At 36.4% G+C, this 15,909-nt stretch overlaps 4 protein-coding genes across 6 annotated transcripts; 2 read left to right on the top strand and 2 right to left on the bottom strand.

Annotated features, from left to right (window-relative positions):
* The first annotated feature begins 457 nt into the window (after positions 1 to 457).
* LOC120250517 (60S ribosomal protein L24-like) lies at positions 458 to 3,330 on the top strand. 2 transcript variants are annotated; one of them, XM_039259337.1, is made up of 6 exons: positions 458 to 564; positions 902 to 946; positions 1,052 to 1,127; positions 1,234 to 1,335; positions 2,007 to 2,155; positions 2,851 to 3,330. In XM_039259337.1, the coding sequence occupies exons 2-6, from the start codon at positions 936 to 938 to the stop codon at positions 3,002 to 3,004; spliced, it is 492 nt and encodes a 163-aa protein (XP_039115271.1). In that variant the 5' UTR covers positions 458 to 564; positions 902 to 935; the 3' UTR covers positions 3,005 to 3,330. The 2 variants fall into 2 exon arrangements, with proteins under 2 accessions (XP_039115271.1, XP_039115272.1); XM_039259338.1 differs by lacking the exon at positions 458 to 564 and adding an exon at positions 616 to 771.
* Positions 3,331 to 3,669: 339 nt separating this feature from the next.
* LOC120249690 (protein SLOW WALKER 1) lies at positions 3,670 to 5,687 on the top strand. Its single transcript, XM_039258286.1, has one exon. The coding sequence runs from the start codon at positions 3,788 to 3,790 to the stop codon at positions 5,393 to 5,395; it is 1,608 nt and encodes a 535-aa protein (XP_039114220.1). The 5' UTR covers positions 3,670 to 3,787; the 3' UTR covers positions 5,396 to 5,687.
* Positions 5,688 to 5,826: 139 nt separating this feature from the next.
* LOC120249691 (pentatricopeptide repeat-containing protein At1g09220, mitochondrial-like) lies at positions 5,827 to 7,869 on the bottom strand. Of its 2 annotated transcripts, none has more exons than XM_039258287.1 (2): positions 6,304 to 7,869; positions 5,827 to 6,222 (listed from the first exon to the last, which is right to left on the bottom strand). In XM_039258287.1, the coding sequence occupies exon 1, from the start codon at positions 7,855 to 7,857 to the stop codon at positions 6,307 to 6,309; it is 1,551 nt and encodes a 516-aa protein (XP_039114221.1). In that variant the 5' UTR covers positions 7,858 to 7,869; the 3' UTR covers positions 5,827 to 6,222; positions 6,304 to 6,306. The 2 variants fall into 2 exon arrangements, with proteins under 2 accessions (XP_039114221.1, XP_039114222.1); XM_039258288.1 differs by having other exon boundaries at positions 5,827 to 6,219.
* A 5,196-nt stretch (positions 7,870 to 13,065) lies between these two features.
* On the bottom strand, positions 13,066 to 14,630 carry LOC120250403 (NAC domain-containing protein 92-like). Its single transcript, XM_039259220.1, has 3 exons — positions 14,419 to 14,630; positions 13,760 to 14,034; positions 13,066 to 13,645 (listed from the first exon to the last, which is right to left on the bottom strand). The coding sequence occupies exons 1-3, from the start codon at positions 14,618 to 14,620 to the stop codon at positions 13,199 to 13,201; spliced, it is 924 nt and encodes a 307-aa protein (XP_039115154.1). The 5' UTR covers positions 14,621 to 14,630; the 3' UTR covers positions 13,066 to 13,198.
* Positions 14,631 to 15,909: the final 1,279 nt, after the last annotated feature.

Below are 15,909 nucleotides of genomic sequence, written 5' to 3'. Positions count from 1 at the left end.
TTATATAACAGAGTTCATTTTTCAATCTCTCTCTTAGTAAAAAAAAATTATTATTTTTCTACCCAGAAGGTGGTTATATACAATTTTACTTTTTTGAAAAGATGGATAAACCACATACATTAAAACAAATAAAAAAAAAAAAATACACAACTTGGTGGTTATACTTATATACATTCATCCTTATAAAATTTAGAATTTTACAAAAATTCTATTTATTATTATTATTAATTTGGTTGGGTACTTTCACCCTAAAAAATAAACTTCCCATTTAATAGAATTAAATATATGTTTATTTAGTTTTTTAAATTTGAAAAATTTGTTGGTTCGCATCTTCATATGTGAGTGGGTGACTATACCTACTGCTTATACTTACATACAGTCTTTTTTTGATATCATACATCGGAACAGAGTGCCATCATGAAATACACCCAATGGACGGCAGAGATGAGATCTATCATTCTCGGAAACAGCATCCCGAAGCCTTCAAGAAACCCTAATATAACTCCGCGAAGCCTCCGACCCAGTCTCTGCCATCTCTCCCTCCGCCGCTTCCAGGGCATTAGGGTATGCTTTCTCGTCCCATTCCCTCGTCGTTAAAACCTAGAAAGTTTGGGTTTTTCTTTCTATTTCTTCGTAGATCGATCGCTAGAGCTTTGATTTTGAGAATTTAGATTGGTTGCACTAGTACTGAGGCTCCGTGGCGCATCTGATTTTATGCTCGGTTGCCCAATCTTAATGTGCAAGATCGAAACTTTGGGAATCCGCTTTGCGGTAAAGGATTTTTTATGCCTTTGCCGCCTGTAATCCCCCAACATCATCAAATTATCATTTTGATGTGATATGATCCTTTCACCTTGGTTGACTTCTTGATAATTTGGTTTTTTTTTTTTCTCCTTTGTAGAGGAAGTTGTTGAGGGGTTTTCAAGCCCGAAGAGATGGTTCTCAAGTATGTTTCTCGTACCATTTTAATCTGTATCTTTGTTCTGTGATGTTTGTTTTAGTAAATGTGTGTGATGGAATGGATTAGCTAAGGTTGTGGTTGTGAATGCAGGACTGAGCTGTGCCGATTTAGCGGTGCTAAGATATATCCTGGGAAGGGTATTAGATTCGTTCGAGCTGACTCTCAGGTGACTGATCATTTCTAGATCTTGAGATATATGTGGATATAGAGGTCTTGGAATTTGGAATGGAGATTATAATCTTGATGGTTTGTCTTTGCCTTTTTATCTGTAGGTTTTTCTGTTTGCTAACTCAAAATGCAAGCGGTATTTCCACAACCGTCTGAGGCCTGCTAAGCTTACCTGGACTGCTATGTACAGGAAGCAGCACAAGAAGGTAGCTTGGTTTCCTAGCCAAACTTTTGTTATGTGAAAATGTTGGTGGAATGGTGTTTCATGGCTGTACTGAATACTGAATAGTTGGTTGTGATGTTCTGTTTCTGTTTAATTTGAGGACCATTGTGTGTTGTTGATATAAGTTATTAGCTTGGTTGAATGGATGCCCTTTTTAATCCATAGTCCATCTGACTCTGAACTGCTTTTAGTGAAGGGTAAATGGTTGATTAGTAGCTACTTATGTTTTAAAAATGCACTTTGATTAAGGTTTTCAACTTTGTAGGAGCAAAATTTTGATCTGATAAGGGATTGGATTTCCTTTTGAATTGTTAATTGTGATAGTTAATTAGTTAGTGTGAATATTAGTTCTAATGATTATGTAAAATGTTATATTTTCCTTGTCATTTTTAAGGGCATGGTTTAGTTGTTATGTCAGCAGTTGAATCGCTACCCATGAGACTGGAATTATTGATATCTCATAATTTCATATGATCATTTTAGGTTTGTTATTGTGAAAACATCTATAATAAAGAGTCAGGTGGCGATTTGAACAAGCATATGTTAACCGCATGTTCATGCTATCATGTCTTGAACCCATAAACAATGTTTTTTAGAAGCTGCAGGTGTTTAGCCATTGTGTCATTCTAATTACTCATCAAGCATAAATTGTAGGACATTCATGCTGAAGCTGTTAAGAAGAGGCGCCGTACCACAAGGAAGCCATACTCAAGGTCTATTGTTGGTGCTACCTTGGAAGTGATTCAAAAGAAGAGAACTGAGAAGGCTGAAGTACGTGATGCTGCTAGGGAAGCAGCACTACGGTAGAACTCTCACTTGGCGTTTTCATTTGTTGTATATTTAGTAACGTCAACTGTGAAGTTGTATTAAAAGCATAGCATAGCTGGGCCTTGCACTGTTTTCTTTGTTATCCTCTGTCTATCTCACTCTGAATCCATCAATATGTTGATCTTTTTTGTGTCAAGGCTTTTAATGTTTGATGATTGTTGCAGGGAATTTTTATTTATTAACAAGCAATAAGGCAATCAAGATATCTTTTAGATTTCTTTTTACTTAAGTGCTTTTATGATTTTTTACAATGATGATATCTAAAACATTAACCATTTGTTTCTCCTTTCGTAATTTGTTTTCATCAATTATCATAATCCCAGGCCTAGTTCTGTTCGTTTTTGTTTCGTGTGATTTGATTTTTGGGATGTTTAACTTGGATATTTTCTCAGTTTGTTTTCATTTTGCTATTTGTTTGGACGCAACTGGCAATTAAGATTGTTTTTAAACACTTAGTGATAGCAATCTAATTTTGTTCAATAAGTCACTATCTATCTATTGGCTGAAATTTCTTGTTTTTTTTTCTTAATGCTTTCCCTGTAAAAAATAACTGCTCAGGGGTGATTATACTTGTAAAGTTAATGTCTTTTGGACGTCTGTTTGACATTAATTGTCAACATTTTTGATGTTTTAGAGGAGCTTATTAGTGCTTTAAGTTTTGTCTATACAGTGAGATCAAAGAACGGATTAAGAAGACCAAAGATGAGAAGAAAGCCAAGAAGGCTGAGCTGATGGCCAAGACTCAGAAGACACAAGCCAAGGGAACCATGCAAAAGGGTCCAAAAGCTGGACCCAAGCTTGGCGGCGGCGGTGGCAAGCGCTGAATGCCTTAAAAATGCTGCCTGCATTGTTCAATCTTTGATCGTTTGTCAATTTTTAGTAATGTGAAATGAGTTTTACTTTAGCTGCGGCCTCAATGAGAATGTAACCTGCATGTTCATGTAGTTGCAGCTCACCATTTTGAACATCTAGTCCAGTTTGTTTGGATTAAATTTTCTGATTCTCAATTTGCAGGTTTTTCTTAAAGAACTATTGATGTTTGTGTGTCAGGGTGTGCTTGATGTATTCTAGGATTTCACCCTAAATGAATGTCTTCTTATCTGCAGTTTACTGACTTATGGTAGTCCTAAACTTGTCCTCAATTTTTTGAGATTTTGTTGTTTTTTTTTTAATAAATACTCTGATGGTTAATCATGCTTCTAAATAGCTCCGGTGTATCACTTCATCTATTCTGTGCTCTTTGCGTGCCTGAGTTTTAGTTCAAAAGCTGATAAAATTAGTTACATAATTTAGCGCAACATATGTGCATAATAATTTTTAATTATATACAAATAAACGGTATTAAATGTCTCGACTCAAATTTAACTTTCTTTAAATAATTAAAAATGAAAAATCCTCATCATGGTTTATGCGATGCTGGTGAAACAATTCTAATTAAAAATAAAAAAATAAAATCCAAAGTCTAATTAAAGGGGCTGAAAATTACATTTAAATCCAATTAACAACATTATTCCTTATTGCGAAAATAACAATAAACCCAGTCCTCCGAATCCGATTGCAAAACCCTAAACCCCCTCGAGAGAGTCCTCCTCTCCCGAGCTCCTTCAATGGCGGCCGCCGACCTTCAATCCTACTTCCCGGCCGAATCCTCCGCCGCCGTCCTCCCCCCACCTCGCCGTCCTCGTCCATCCACACCGGAATCCAACTTCTGGCGTTCCTTCCGCAAGTCCCAGCTCTCCCCATCGTTCATCCTTCCCGTCTCCTCCCTTGACTTCTCCCCCACCGCCCCCCACGACCTTGCCGTCGCTGCCTCCGCCTCCATCCATCTCCTTGACGGCTCATCCATCTCCCCGAAACCTTACTCTCCCCTTTCCTCCGGCTTCTCCGATCTCGCCCACTCCCCATCCTTCCGTTCTGACGGTGCCCTCCTCGCCGCCGGCGACTCCTCCGGTCTCGTCCACGTCCTCGACCCCTCCCACTCACGCCCACCTCTCCGCCGCCTTCGCGCTCACACTCGCGCCGCTCACGTCGTCCGGTTCCCCAAATCCCCTAACGACAAGCTCCACCTCTTCTCCGGCGGCGACGATGCCCTTCTTTGCTACTGGGACATCCCCTCCGAGACCTCAGTTTTATCCATTGCCGGAGCTCACAAGGACTACATCCGTGCTGGAGCTGCATCCCCAGTCAACACGGAGATCTTTGCCACCGGTTCCTACGACCACACAGTGAAGATCTGGGACGTCCGCGTCTCTCCGGAATCCAACCCCGTCTCAAGCTTCAACCATGGCAACCCCGTCGAAAGCCTTCTCTTCCTTCCGTCTGGAGGCCTTCTTGCGACGGCTGGAGGTAATGTCGTCAAGCTCTGGGATGTCATCGGTGGTGGGAGGTTGATCCACTCGATGGAGAGCCATAACAAGACCGTGACATCTCTGTGTCTTGAAAAATTCGGAGATGGCAGTGATGACGAGCAGTCAAGGATTCTTAGTGTTTCCATTGATGGGTATCTGAAGGTTTTTGATTATGCTGCGTTCAAAGTCACTCATTCAATGAGGTTTCCGGCCCAGCTCTTATCAGTGGGGTTCTCACCATCAGGCTCTGCTTGGGTTGTTGGAGCTTCAAATGGGACTCTGTATTTTGGGAAGAAGAGGACAGAGAAGAAGGAGATTGTGGCTAGTGTGGCTAGTGAATTTGATGGGTTTGTTGCTGAGCCACAGAAGCGAGCATTGCGACCGTCTTATTATCGATATTTTCATCGCGGGCAAAGCGAAAAGCCGGGAGAGGGTGATCTAATTGTGAAGAAAGCTGCGAAATTGAAATTGGCTGAGCATGACAAGCTCTTGAAGAAGTTTAGACACAGGGAGTCTCTGGTTTCAGCTTTGAGGAGGGGAAATCCAAACAGCATTGTGGCAGTGATGGAGGAGTTGGTGGCAAGGAAGAAGTTACTGAAATGTGTGGAGAATTTGGATGTTGATGAGCTTGGGTTGTTGCTTGGTTTCCTTCATAAACATGCTACTACGCCGAGGTATGCGAGGTTCTTGATGGGGCTGGTGAAGAAGGTGCTTGAGATGCGGGCGGAGGATGTTCGGTCTTCCGCTATACTGAGGGGTCATGTTAGAAATCTTAAGCGGATGGTTGTGGAAGAGATTCAAGTTCAAAGATCGTTGCAAGAGATACAAGGCATGATTTCGCCTTTGCTTGTGATTGCTGGGAGATGATGAGGCTGTTGATGATGCGGAACGCTTGGACTGTTATGCATTTTACTTGAGGTAGAGCTCAACCTGCTTATTGATTTTATTATTATCTGAGCTTGTCGGCACGGTCTTTGCTTCACACCACTATTTACTCCATCTACAGAGAGTTACACACACTTGTTACTATCAGATGCCAATTTTGCATTTATCCGGATACTAGCAAGTCCATCTTGAGTTCATGTATGAAATTTTCTCAAAGATTAGTTTTGTGCTTGCAATTTGGATTTAAATTAATGTTGTTAAGTGCTTCTTGTCATATTTGTACTTCATATTAGAGGTTATCGCTTTCTGGGCATGTTAATTTTAGTAACAGATATAAATGCCATTGTTCTGCTAATGGTATCAAAACCTTGTCTTACTGCTGAGGGCTAGATCTTCATGCATGTGTTGTATAACTAGGTAGAAAGCATTGGTACTTGAAAGAAGGTTCCAAATATAGGTGACGAACTCTCAAATGCATATATATTCTCATATTTTGCATTGGCTTTGTTTATATTTTTGTCAAAAAAAAAAAGATCAAATTGCACAGTGACTGGGAGAAGATGTGAGGTTTTGAATTTACTTCGAATAGCTTTCAAGTAAATAATGATGATAATATTAAGAAAGATTGGTGCACACTTAGATCAACCACCTTGGCATGTTCAGAGCAGCAGAGGTATGGCAACACTTTTTACATGGTTATGTTGGCCATCTGAGCAAATATCTTGAATTTGATTGATAATAGCCTTTGAACCAATTGCAATAATTACGTCAAGTCCGTGTGTGCCAAATTTGTTATCCATTAGGCCCTTCTAGTCATCATGATTCAAACATCACTCAATAAGTATGGAACTATAGTGTTTTGAAATGAAATGAATATATATATTCATCACCTTCTAGTCTTTCCCAGCAACTAAACTGAGCCCAGGGACTTTGAGCGCATGTCTTTCATCCATCAACCTCCTAATTCCCTCAGCATCTCCAAACCTTCCAGCCTCACTGAGCATATTAGACAAGATAACATAGTCTCCTCCATACCCCTTCTCCATCTCTAGAATCCTTCTCATCACTCTTTCACCCATCTCCACATCTCCATGTTTGCTACAACACCCCAGCAATGTCCTCCACACTATCACATTCACCTCTCCTGGCAAATCCCCGATTAACTTCTCCGCCTCCCACAGCCTCCCTGCCCTTCCAAGCATGTCGATCATACAACCAAAGTGCTTGATCTCCGGCTCAATCCCATACTCATACACCATGCTCGAGAAAAACCTCATCCCTTCCTCCACCAAACCTCCATGGCTACATGCATTCAACACACTCAAGAATGTCACTCTATTCGGCCGGACATTGTCTTGCTTCATCTCCTTCAACAATCCTACAGCCTCGCTCGCCATGCCATGCATGGCAAATGCCGATATAACCGAAGTCCATGACACTAAGTTTCTCCTCCAAGACATTCTCTCAAACACCTTCATTGAGCTGTCAATCGATCCACATTTCGCATACATGTCTATGAAAGAATTCTCCACTCTAACATCAAGCAATCCAATGCCATTTTTATCACAAAAAGCATGCATTGATTCACCGAAACCAAGAGCTCCAACAGTGGAAATGGCCGGAACAACAGCAAGTATCGTCACCTCGGTGGGCGATACACCTTCAGCCAGCATTTGAACAAGCAGACTCAAAGCCTCAACTGGTCTCCGAGCTCTCGTGTATCCATCTATCATTCCCGTCCAAGCTATAGCATTCCTCTCAGGCATCTGCTGGAATAACGCCCAAGCCATGCTGATCTCCCCGTGTCGAGCCATGCCAGTGATGATAACGTTCCAAGTCACGGCATTTCTCTCAGGCATTTCGTCGAACACCTTCCGTGCATCCACCAAAGCCCGGCAACAAACATACATATCAAGCAACGAAGTATGCACATAAACATTGGACTCAAATCCCCGTTTGACGACGAGACCGTGGAGCTGAGATCCTTGCCGTAGTGAGGACAAATTGGCGCAGGCTTTGAGGAGGAAGGAGAAGGTGAAGGAGTTGGTGGTGATGAGAAGGTGCTGCATTTGGTTGTAGAGGTGGATGGCTTCTTGAGGAGAAGGGCCGAGGGAGTAGTGGCGGAGGAGAGTGTTCCATAGAAGAACGGCAGCGTGGTGGAGAGCAGTGGTGAGGAGCTGGGCGTGGACTTGGAGTGAAGGGTGGCGTTTGGGTTGGTGGTAGAGGAGGAGGGAGAGGAGGCCGTGGGAGTGGTTGGAGGGGAGGATGGGTGGTGGTGGTGCTGTTGAGTTGGTTTTGGGAGTGAGGAGCCATTGGGGAAGGATATGAGAAATTAGGGTTGATAGCTCTCTTCTTCTTCTTCTTCTTCTTCTTCTTCTTCTTATTATTACTAGGACATTGGAAAACCATGGCATTGATGTCCTGTTTCTGGTTACATTATTCATATGGAGACGTTTCTTTTATTTATTATTTTTATTTATTAATGTGTTGCTTTCTTTACCCCTACTAGGCAGTAGGCACCCCCATCGTTTAATCCAAACTTAATATTTGAAGGCTAGATTACCTAAACAAATCTTAAATTGGATTTTAATATTATTTTTTTAAGTGATCCAAACTAACTTTTTTTATTTTTTTATTTTTATTTTTTTATTTTTAAACTGATTAAACAAACTGGCTCATTAACCAGTTTTTAAAAAAAAATTTGAATAAACCACTTAAATTATAGCAAAAGGGAGTACAAAAGGAGACAAACACTAGATGTGGTTTAAAACAAAACAAAAGAGAGTTATTAGACTTATTATTAAATTTTAGGAAGAAAATTATTGGAGTCTTGTTTGAGAGTTTGTGGACAAAGCAACAACCATGGCAAATTGTAGTACTAATATACTTTTTAAGGTTGAGAGTTGGCAAGTATAAAAAAATGCATAAAGTACAAAAAAAAAATGAAAAATAAAATAAAATAAAAGAAGTAAAGAAATTAAGTTTTTTTTTTAATTTTATTTAATGTATCATTGAAGAAAAATTGTATATGATTGGCAAATGAGTAGGTGATAACCTAGTTGAGATGTACTCATATTATGGTATATATATATACTATAATTCTTTTCAATTCTAGTTGTATAACCTAGTAGGTGATAACTTAGTTGGGATGCAATATTTTCTCAAGTAAAAAAAATATAATAAAAATAATAATCAATTAATAAAATTATTAGTTATTAGTTATTATTATTATTATTATTATTTTATTTTTAAATCATGACAAAGGTTATTAAAGTAAAGTTAATAAGGAAAAAAACAACAACGGGCCGATCCGAGCCCAATCTAACCTACCAATTCAAGCCATATCCAATAATTAATCCAAAGAGTCAAGTCCATTGATTGAGTCCTGCACTTCATATTTAAAATTTGGGCCAGTCTAGCCGGCCTAAAAAATTTACGAGCACGTTGAATCTGGGCTAAAGTTGGGCCAAAATCTCAATTTTCTGGCTCGGGCCAACATTGCCCGGACTAATGATGAGAGTGGACTAAGAGTGATGATTGGGTCAAAGAGTCAACAAACTAGACGCAGTAGTGCATGAGTGTAATCCAATCTTTATACCGACGAGGTGAGGGTGCATATGCATACAAAAGCTCAATATTTTCTGTGTGCATGCCCCTAACTATATGTGGTTGTCGCACTTATAAAAAAAATTGATCACCAAAGAAAAACTAGTTAGTTATTTGTAATATATCATTATAATGATATTTATAAAAAAGAAATCATATAAAATAGATAAAAAAAAATTATAACAAAATGTAATTTTTGCTAAAACTATATTCTGTCTCTAGTGTCATTTGTACCATATTTTCTATATTCCTCTGTGTTTAAGTATTGGTGTTTATATATGTTTTTCTGTTATTGTTATAATTATTTTTACTCTTTAACAAATTTATGGTTTATCTAACTTTATAAAAAAAAATCATATGAAAACTCAATGTAAACCTTTCTAAATTTAATCTGGATTGGATGCATGAGCAAGATGGTTAATGTTTTTTTATATCTATTTATCTTAAAGTTTTGATGAAAATAATTTTAAAAATATTTCATCTAATACTATGACTATAAAATTTTATTTTATTTTTATAATTAAGGTTGAGAGAAGCCCAGTGACTTTTTATTCCTATTACTGTTGTTTACTTGTTCTCCCCCACCTCTTGTGAGAGATTTCTCCACCCATGTACTTCTTCTTTTATTTCAATAAAATTATGATTTATTCACATTTAATTCAAAACCAATGACATATTTTTCAAATTTGTTTATTATATATCCTCTTGAATAATTTTTTTTTTTCTAGTCTCCCCTTTTGTTTGTTTCTCCATTCTACATAAGACTAACAACATTTCTTAATCAAATATCTTGTGTCTAATTTTAATTGTCTCCATAAGTTAGAAGTCTATCTACGTTCCTCAGCCTTCCCTTTTTCTTTTTTTTTATTAAATGAAAATACATGCAACTTAGTAGGAAGACCAGATATATAGTCTATGCATGAGGTCGTCGTCAATGGTAAAGTTCAGTTGGTTATAACTTTTAACTCATGTGCTCATATATATATATATATATATATATCATTCATGGCATCATCTCAATTGTTGACTCTTAATTAGTCTTCAGGGAACATGCATGTCTCTATCCATCCAACACGATCTTTATCTGTGGTTCAGGAACATATATATATCTAATTTATAACAACTTTCATGTTAATTTATTCTCTCAGAAATGAGTTAGAAAAAACCATGCACGTTTTTCTTTTAGATGGATTTGAATTCCATGAATATTGACAAAAGACGACCGAATAATTTTCTTTATATATATATATATATATATATATGGTTTTTGAGTCTCTTAGCCTATCCTCTTCAGTCTTGACATAAAGTTTTGCTTAGGTAATGACTAAATATTCATGCTTACGTTGCATGGTGACATAATTAAAGAGGGTGATATATATATATTTAAAAAAGACGACAAACACATGTCTCTATATGACCTATATGGTGACATAATTAAAGGGCGATATTAATTACCTGTGAATTAATTTTTCTAATAAAAATTCGAATCCTTATCACTCTAAGTGTTATGCACCATAAAAGACTTATTTTTAGTGCCATTAACCACTCCAACCAGATGACTTTCGTTATATAAATATATATATTCAATTAAAGCTTTGAGAAACTTCAGCAAAAGCATGCACATTGGTTGGGATGACCCAGATTTAATAAGTCTACCCATGAAGAAGACTTGTTATTATTTATATATATATATATATATATATTAAGACCAGAGTTATGATTTGGTGGCATTTGAATACTGAATATGATGGGTACGATGATTTTTATTCTTTTTCTTTCTTTATTGTATGGATAAACCAATGCTAAATAAAATAAAGAAGAGATATAAAAATAATAGGTACATTATATATGCATGAGGTGTATGGTTTAATTTGGAGAGAGTTGGCAAAAGATGTGAAGACGAAGAAAAACTAAAATCATACTCATCCACTCTATCTCCGTTTTTAATTGTGTAATGATAACCTTCTTCATAATGAATGTGAGATTTTTATTTTTTTTACTTTTTTTTACAAAGTGAATTAAGAAGGTAATCAAGATGAGTTGTAAATAATTACGTCATAACATTTGGTTTGAAAATTTCTTTATGACGTTGATTGTGAGGAAATTAATGCATGTGGCAAGCTTGGAAGAAATGCTCATCTTTGCTCACTCTACGACAATGATATTGAGAATTATAGGAAAATTTCTTCATTGAAAATAGGTCTCTCACCTGCTCCCAGATGCACCTAACATCTCAAAATTTACCCATATGTTTAAAAGTACAAAAACTAGGCAAATATTGGAATGGTATTATTGACTTATGAAGCTCACCCAAGTCAAAAAGGAAAGAGAGAGAGGGGGATTATTCTTATGCGCATGACATTTGGAGAATCTTCTTAATATTGGATATTAATTATTTAGACTTATTAATTATTTATTATTAGAGTAATTTTAATTAATTTTCCTTCCAACTTTAAAAATGAAGGTTCAATAACAAAAAAATATTTGAATAGAACATGATCTAATATTTTGTTATTCACATTGTTAAGGACGACCTAGAATTCTACTTTATCATCAATAGGGCTGTAAACGAGACGAGCCGAGCCGAGTATCACCAGGCTCGAGCTCGGCTTGAGTATAGTATTCGAAGGCTCGAGATCGGCTCGAGTATAGTATTCGAAGGCTCGAGCTCGGCTCGAGCTCGTTCGAGCTATTTTTTTTGTACTCGAGCTCGACTGGCTGAAAAGCTCAAGTAGCTCGAGCTCGGCTCATTTAAGCTCGATTAGCTTGTATACATAAGTATTTTTGTAATTTTATATAGTTTATATAATTATGTATTTTTGTAATTTATATATAAATAATTTAATATTTTATATATAAAGCTCGTTTAGGCTTGCGAGCCTCACGAGCTGAATATTTTTGGGCTCGAGCTCGGCTTGTCAACATAAACGAGCAGCTCGAGCTCGGCTCGGCTCGTGAAAAATCGAATCAAATTCGAGCATTGACCGAGCCGATCTCCAGTAGCTCACGAGTAGCTTGGCTCATTTATACCCCTAATCGTCAACCCAATTACCTTTCATTTTTTTTTTTCCCTTTTTTCTTTAATTAATAGTTAAATTTCTTTACTCAAAAAAGTAATATGATTAATGCATGCTATGTTGTCTTATCACAAATATGATGCTTTTTAAATATATTTTCTTTGTATTTCTTTTTAAAAAAGGAAAATAAAACTATTATTATGCTAAAGTTGGAGGAAATTTGTCAATATATATAAATTGGATTCAATGTGTTAGGAAGAAGCTTCAAGATAAAGAAATATGATAAATAACATGTGAGAGCTTTCAGGATATTGGTTATTCTTGCTCCCCTTGTTTTAAATCAAATTTACACTACCAAAGATCAAGTGGTTTATTGATAGTTGGGTTTTTAATAGAATCTTTTACAAGTGGTGAGATTTTGAATCTTAGATGATAGTATATTTCTGAGAGTATGAGTAGTGGTTGTGTGTGGGTAATCACAACACCCATATGTGTGTGGGCTCCGCTCTCACTTGCTCTGCCTAGGTTTGTGCATGCCCCTATTTTTCTTAGCAGTTAGGCCGCTCAACTTAACCACAAAAATATTACACTGAAACAACATCAACATATAAATAAACTTCTCAACCCAAAAACCCTTGCTTTTTTCGCTTCTCTTCTCTATAACCGAACTAACCATTTATTTATTGTTTAATTATTAATTTATTACTATATATACCAAACTTAATCTACTTAAATGGTAATGAATGTGTGAGACAAAGACTATTTCACAAGAAACAGAGTTCAAGCCATTAAAACATGTGTTTCAAGTTTGGAATGCTTCCTGGTTTTCTCACTTTGCTTTTTAGAAGCATATTCTCTAGGCATGTTTCTCAATGCCTTCCTCATCTAATCAAGTGCAGTATAAGAGCAATCTTTAATATTTAGTCTGAAAGAATATTAATGGACAAGAAGGATGGTATACTCAATGAAGTATCCATGAAATAACAACAACATCCAAAGATATTTATTAGTTCAATAATACAAATCTGATCAACTCCTTAACTACAAAGAAATTTAAAAAAAAAAAAAGAGCTATATATTTATGTTCTTCCTTGTAAAACTAAGATTCACATAACTTATGAAAAATTAATTTATATAATGAAGTCTTTCAGGTTAAGTCCAATCAGTAGTTGAAGAAGTTGTCCAGATCTTGGTAATAAGGATAGTTGAAGAACCAATTGCTGATGAAGTTGTTCTCTAGGTTCATCGACGAGATTTCGGTGTTAGTCTCAGGACTCAGCACTACTCCTGCATCATGTGATGCAGTGATCATAGACTGGCATGTAGAAATTTGCTCCAACTTGCACAGCATTTTCATTGTGGTTGGTTCATCAATTAGTTTTCCTTGTTCTTGATCATTCAAGTAGTAGTGGTCATGAGGATTCACCATTGCAGTATCAGTAATTTGGGTTGAAACAGTCTTAGTGGATGGATTGATCAAGTGATTATTATTGTTAAGGGTTAAGCTCTCATTTTGATCAAGATGTTCATCATCCACCAAGTCAATCATTGAGTTTTTAGTCTTCATGCTTTCTTTCTTTTGGAACACCCTACAAACAACCCATGCATCCTGAAAAACATGAAAGAGAATCATCAAGAAGACATACAAAGTGTGTAAATTAACTGAACATGAGATGAAGAAAAGGAAAGGAAAAAAAAGAGTCCTTAGTTAATCAAAACTTGCCTTTATGGATTTTGTCAATGAAGGTTGAGCAACAAGCCTAAACTCATGCATGACCCAATTAGTCTTCATCCCTTTAGGAGCCCTACCCTTATAGAAAACAAGAGTCTTCTTCATGCCAACCAACAAGCCTCCTCTGTCTGTATATATCTCCCTATCTTTCCCAGTGGCCTTCCAAAAGCCAGCCTCTGTAGCTCTATTAGTCCTAATCCCAGTTGGATACTTCCTATCCTTCTGGCAGAACAAATACCACTCTTTCTGTCCTGTTTTAGCATTACCTGAGATACCAAACATGCATACAAATACAACTTAAGAACTTTAACAGAAGAAGAAGTATGCAAATACAACTTAAGAACTTTAACAGAAGAAGAAGAAGCAGAGCTAAATATTTTTTTGGGAAAGAGGAGCGGGGCGAACCCACTAGAGATCCAGGGACGTGCACAAGCCTCGGTGAAACAAGTGGGGATGGGACCGCGCTCACATGAGCGCTGGAACCACCCGTACACAACAACTATTCACAACTCCCAGAAATGTACCATCAGCCGATAATCGAACTCTCACCGGTCGGTGAGAGCTCTATCGGTGACCCGTGTACCAATAGACCCGAAGGTCGTTGGCGAAGAAAGAAGAAACTAAATATTGATGATTAATTAAGTAGTTACTTGGAAGGTCCCATGGTTCACACTTGTTCAAATCAACCTCTCCAATGGCTATTGATTTGAAGTTGGGATTGAGAACCTTCTCTTTGAGATAGTTTACAATCTCTTCATCAGTTGGATGGAATCTAAAACCAGGGGGCATGTCCATGTAACCACTCCTGCTACATGAACTGCACTTGCTGATCCTTGTGACTGATCCTGCCATATATATATATATATGCACCAAAACAAGAAGCAATGAAGATCCTTTTGTAACAAAAAGAAGCAATGAAGATAAGAAAGCAGACAATGGTGCAAGGGAGATAATATATATAGAGGTGGGGAGATGAAGACTTCAATTCACATACTTGATAGGCAAGGCAAAGACTAATTTTGGTCCCCACATTTGCTGTTTCTTATACAAAGCCTAGCTGTAATATGATAAAGTCATAGACCTAGCTAGAATGAACTAGAAAAACAACATCCAAATTAATTACCTCCGTTAAACCATGCATGCAATATGCATGTCTAATTAAGTCTTTTATTGACTTCACATATATAGTCATCATGGGTGTAGTTTCATGGTAATTTCTTAATATTTGTTAAAAACTAGTCATCGATAGATTAGTTATGTTAGGATTGAGAGAGAAGACTTGAGAAGATTAGAATGAGTAATATGTTCTTATCTGTTTTAGTGTTCCCTTATCCTGGAATTTCCATCTTTTGTAATGGTAGTTGGGAGCATATATATATATATATATATATATAAGGAAGACTTGGTGAAAAGAATATAAGATTTAATTGAGTATGAATAAAATTAATCTCAAGTTGGTTTCTGTGTTTAAGTCAAAATTAAAATGCATTATTTATTTAATTAGCACATTATAGTACGGATATATTAGGTTTTTTTTGAAATATAAATTATTATAAATTTGACAATGTGACAAGTGCGTACACATCTCAAATTTTTAATTATATTTAATAAAAAAAATAAATTTTTAATTTTTTATACAAAACTTAATGATATTATGACTTATCTGTTAGGAATATAGAGAAATTGAGTATTATATTATATAAGATAGCATATTTTTAATTTTTTATACAAAAATTAATGATATGATTACTTTTCTGTTAGGAATATAGAGAAATTGAGTATTATATTATATAAGATAGCATGACACGATCGAGAAGGAAATATTGGTTGGATAAATTTAAAAAAAAAAAAATTAAAGATACCATGTGTCCCACCATATGATGCAAATCTTTAACACTGATACATGTGAGTTTTTAAACTAGTTTCACAAGCATCTATGATCTATTTCCACCTTGCACAATGTACAGAAACAGTGGGTGAAATCTATGTCAGTACCGCAATATTTGACTCCAAAGTTCACTCTTCGGAAAAAACATCAATTAATATATGTTATCATATTTTTTTTGGATAAAATATAAGATTTTCATAATAATATTTTTATGAAATCATCAAAATTCAACTATAGTCCATAGTTCCGTCAA

Source organism: Dioscorea cayenensis, chromosome 19 (assembly GCF_009730915.1).
Source record: "Dioscorea cayenensis subsp. rotundata cultivar TDr96_F1 chromosome 19, TDr96_F1_v2_PseudoChromosome.rev07_lg8_w22 25.fasta, whole genome shotgun sequence".
NCBI lineage: Eukaryota > Viridiplantae > Streptophyta > Magnoliopsida > Dioscoreales > Dioscoreaceae > Dioscorea > Dioscorea cayenensis.
This window is presented reverse-complemented; position numbering and strand designations above follow the sequence as displayed.

Coding starts and splice junctions, on each gene's coding strand:
- LOC120250517 (XM_039259337.1), top strand. Junction 1,128..1,233: donor TCGTTCGAGCTGACTCTCAG/GTGACTGATCAT, acceptor TTTTATCTGTAG/GTTTTTCTGTTTGCTAACTC. Junction 1,336..2,006: donor ACAGGAAGCAGCACAAGAAG/GTAGCTTGGTTT, acceptor CATAAATTGTAG/GACATTCATGCTGAAGCTGT.
- LOC120249690 (XM_039258286.1), top strand. CDS start 3,788: ATGGCGGCCGCCGACCTTCAATCCTACTTCCCGGCCGAATCCTCCGCC.
- LOC120249691 (XM_039258287.1), bottom strand. CDS start 7,857: ATGAATAATGTAACCAGAAACAGGACATCAATGCCATGGTTTTCCAAT.
- LOC120250403 (XM_039259220.1), bottom strand. CDS start 14,620: ATGGCAGGATCAGTCACAAGGATCAGCAAGTGCAGTTCATGTAGCAGG. Junction 14,035..14,418: donor TGAACCATGGGACCTTCCAA/GTAACTACTTAA, acceptor TTGGTATCTCAG/GTAATGCTAAAACAGGACAG. Junction 13,646..13,759: donor CATTGACAAAATCCATAAAG/GCAAGTTTTGAT, acceptor CATGTTTTTCAG/GATGCATGGGTTGTTTGTAG.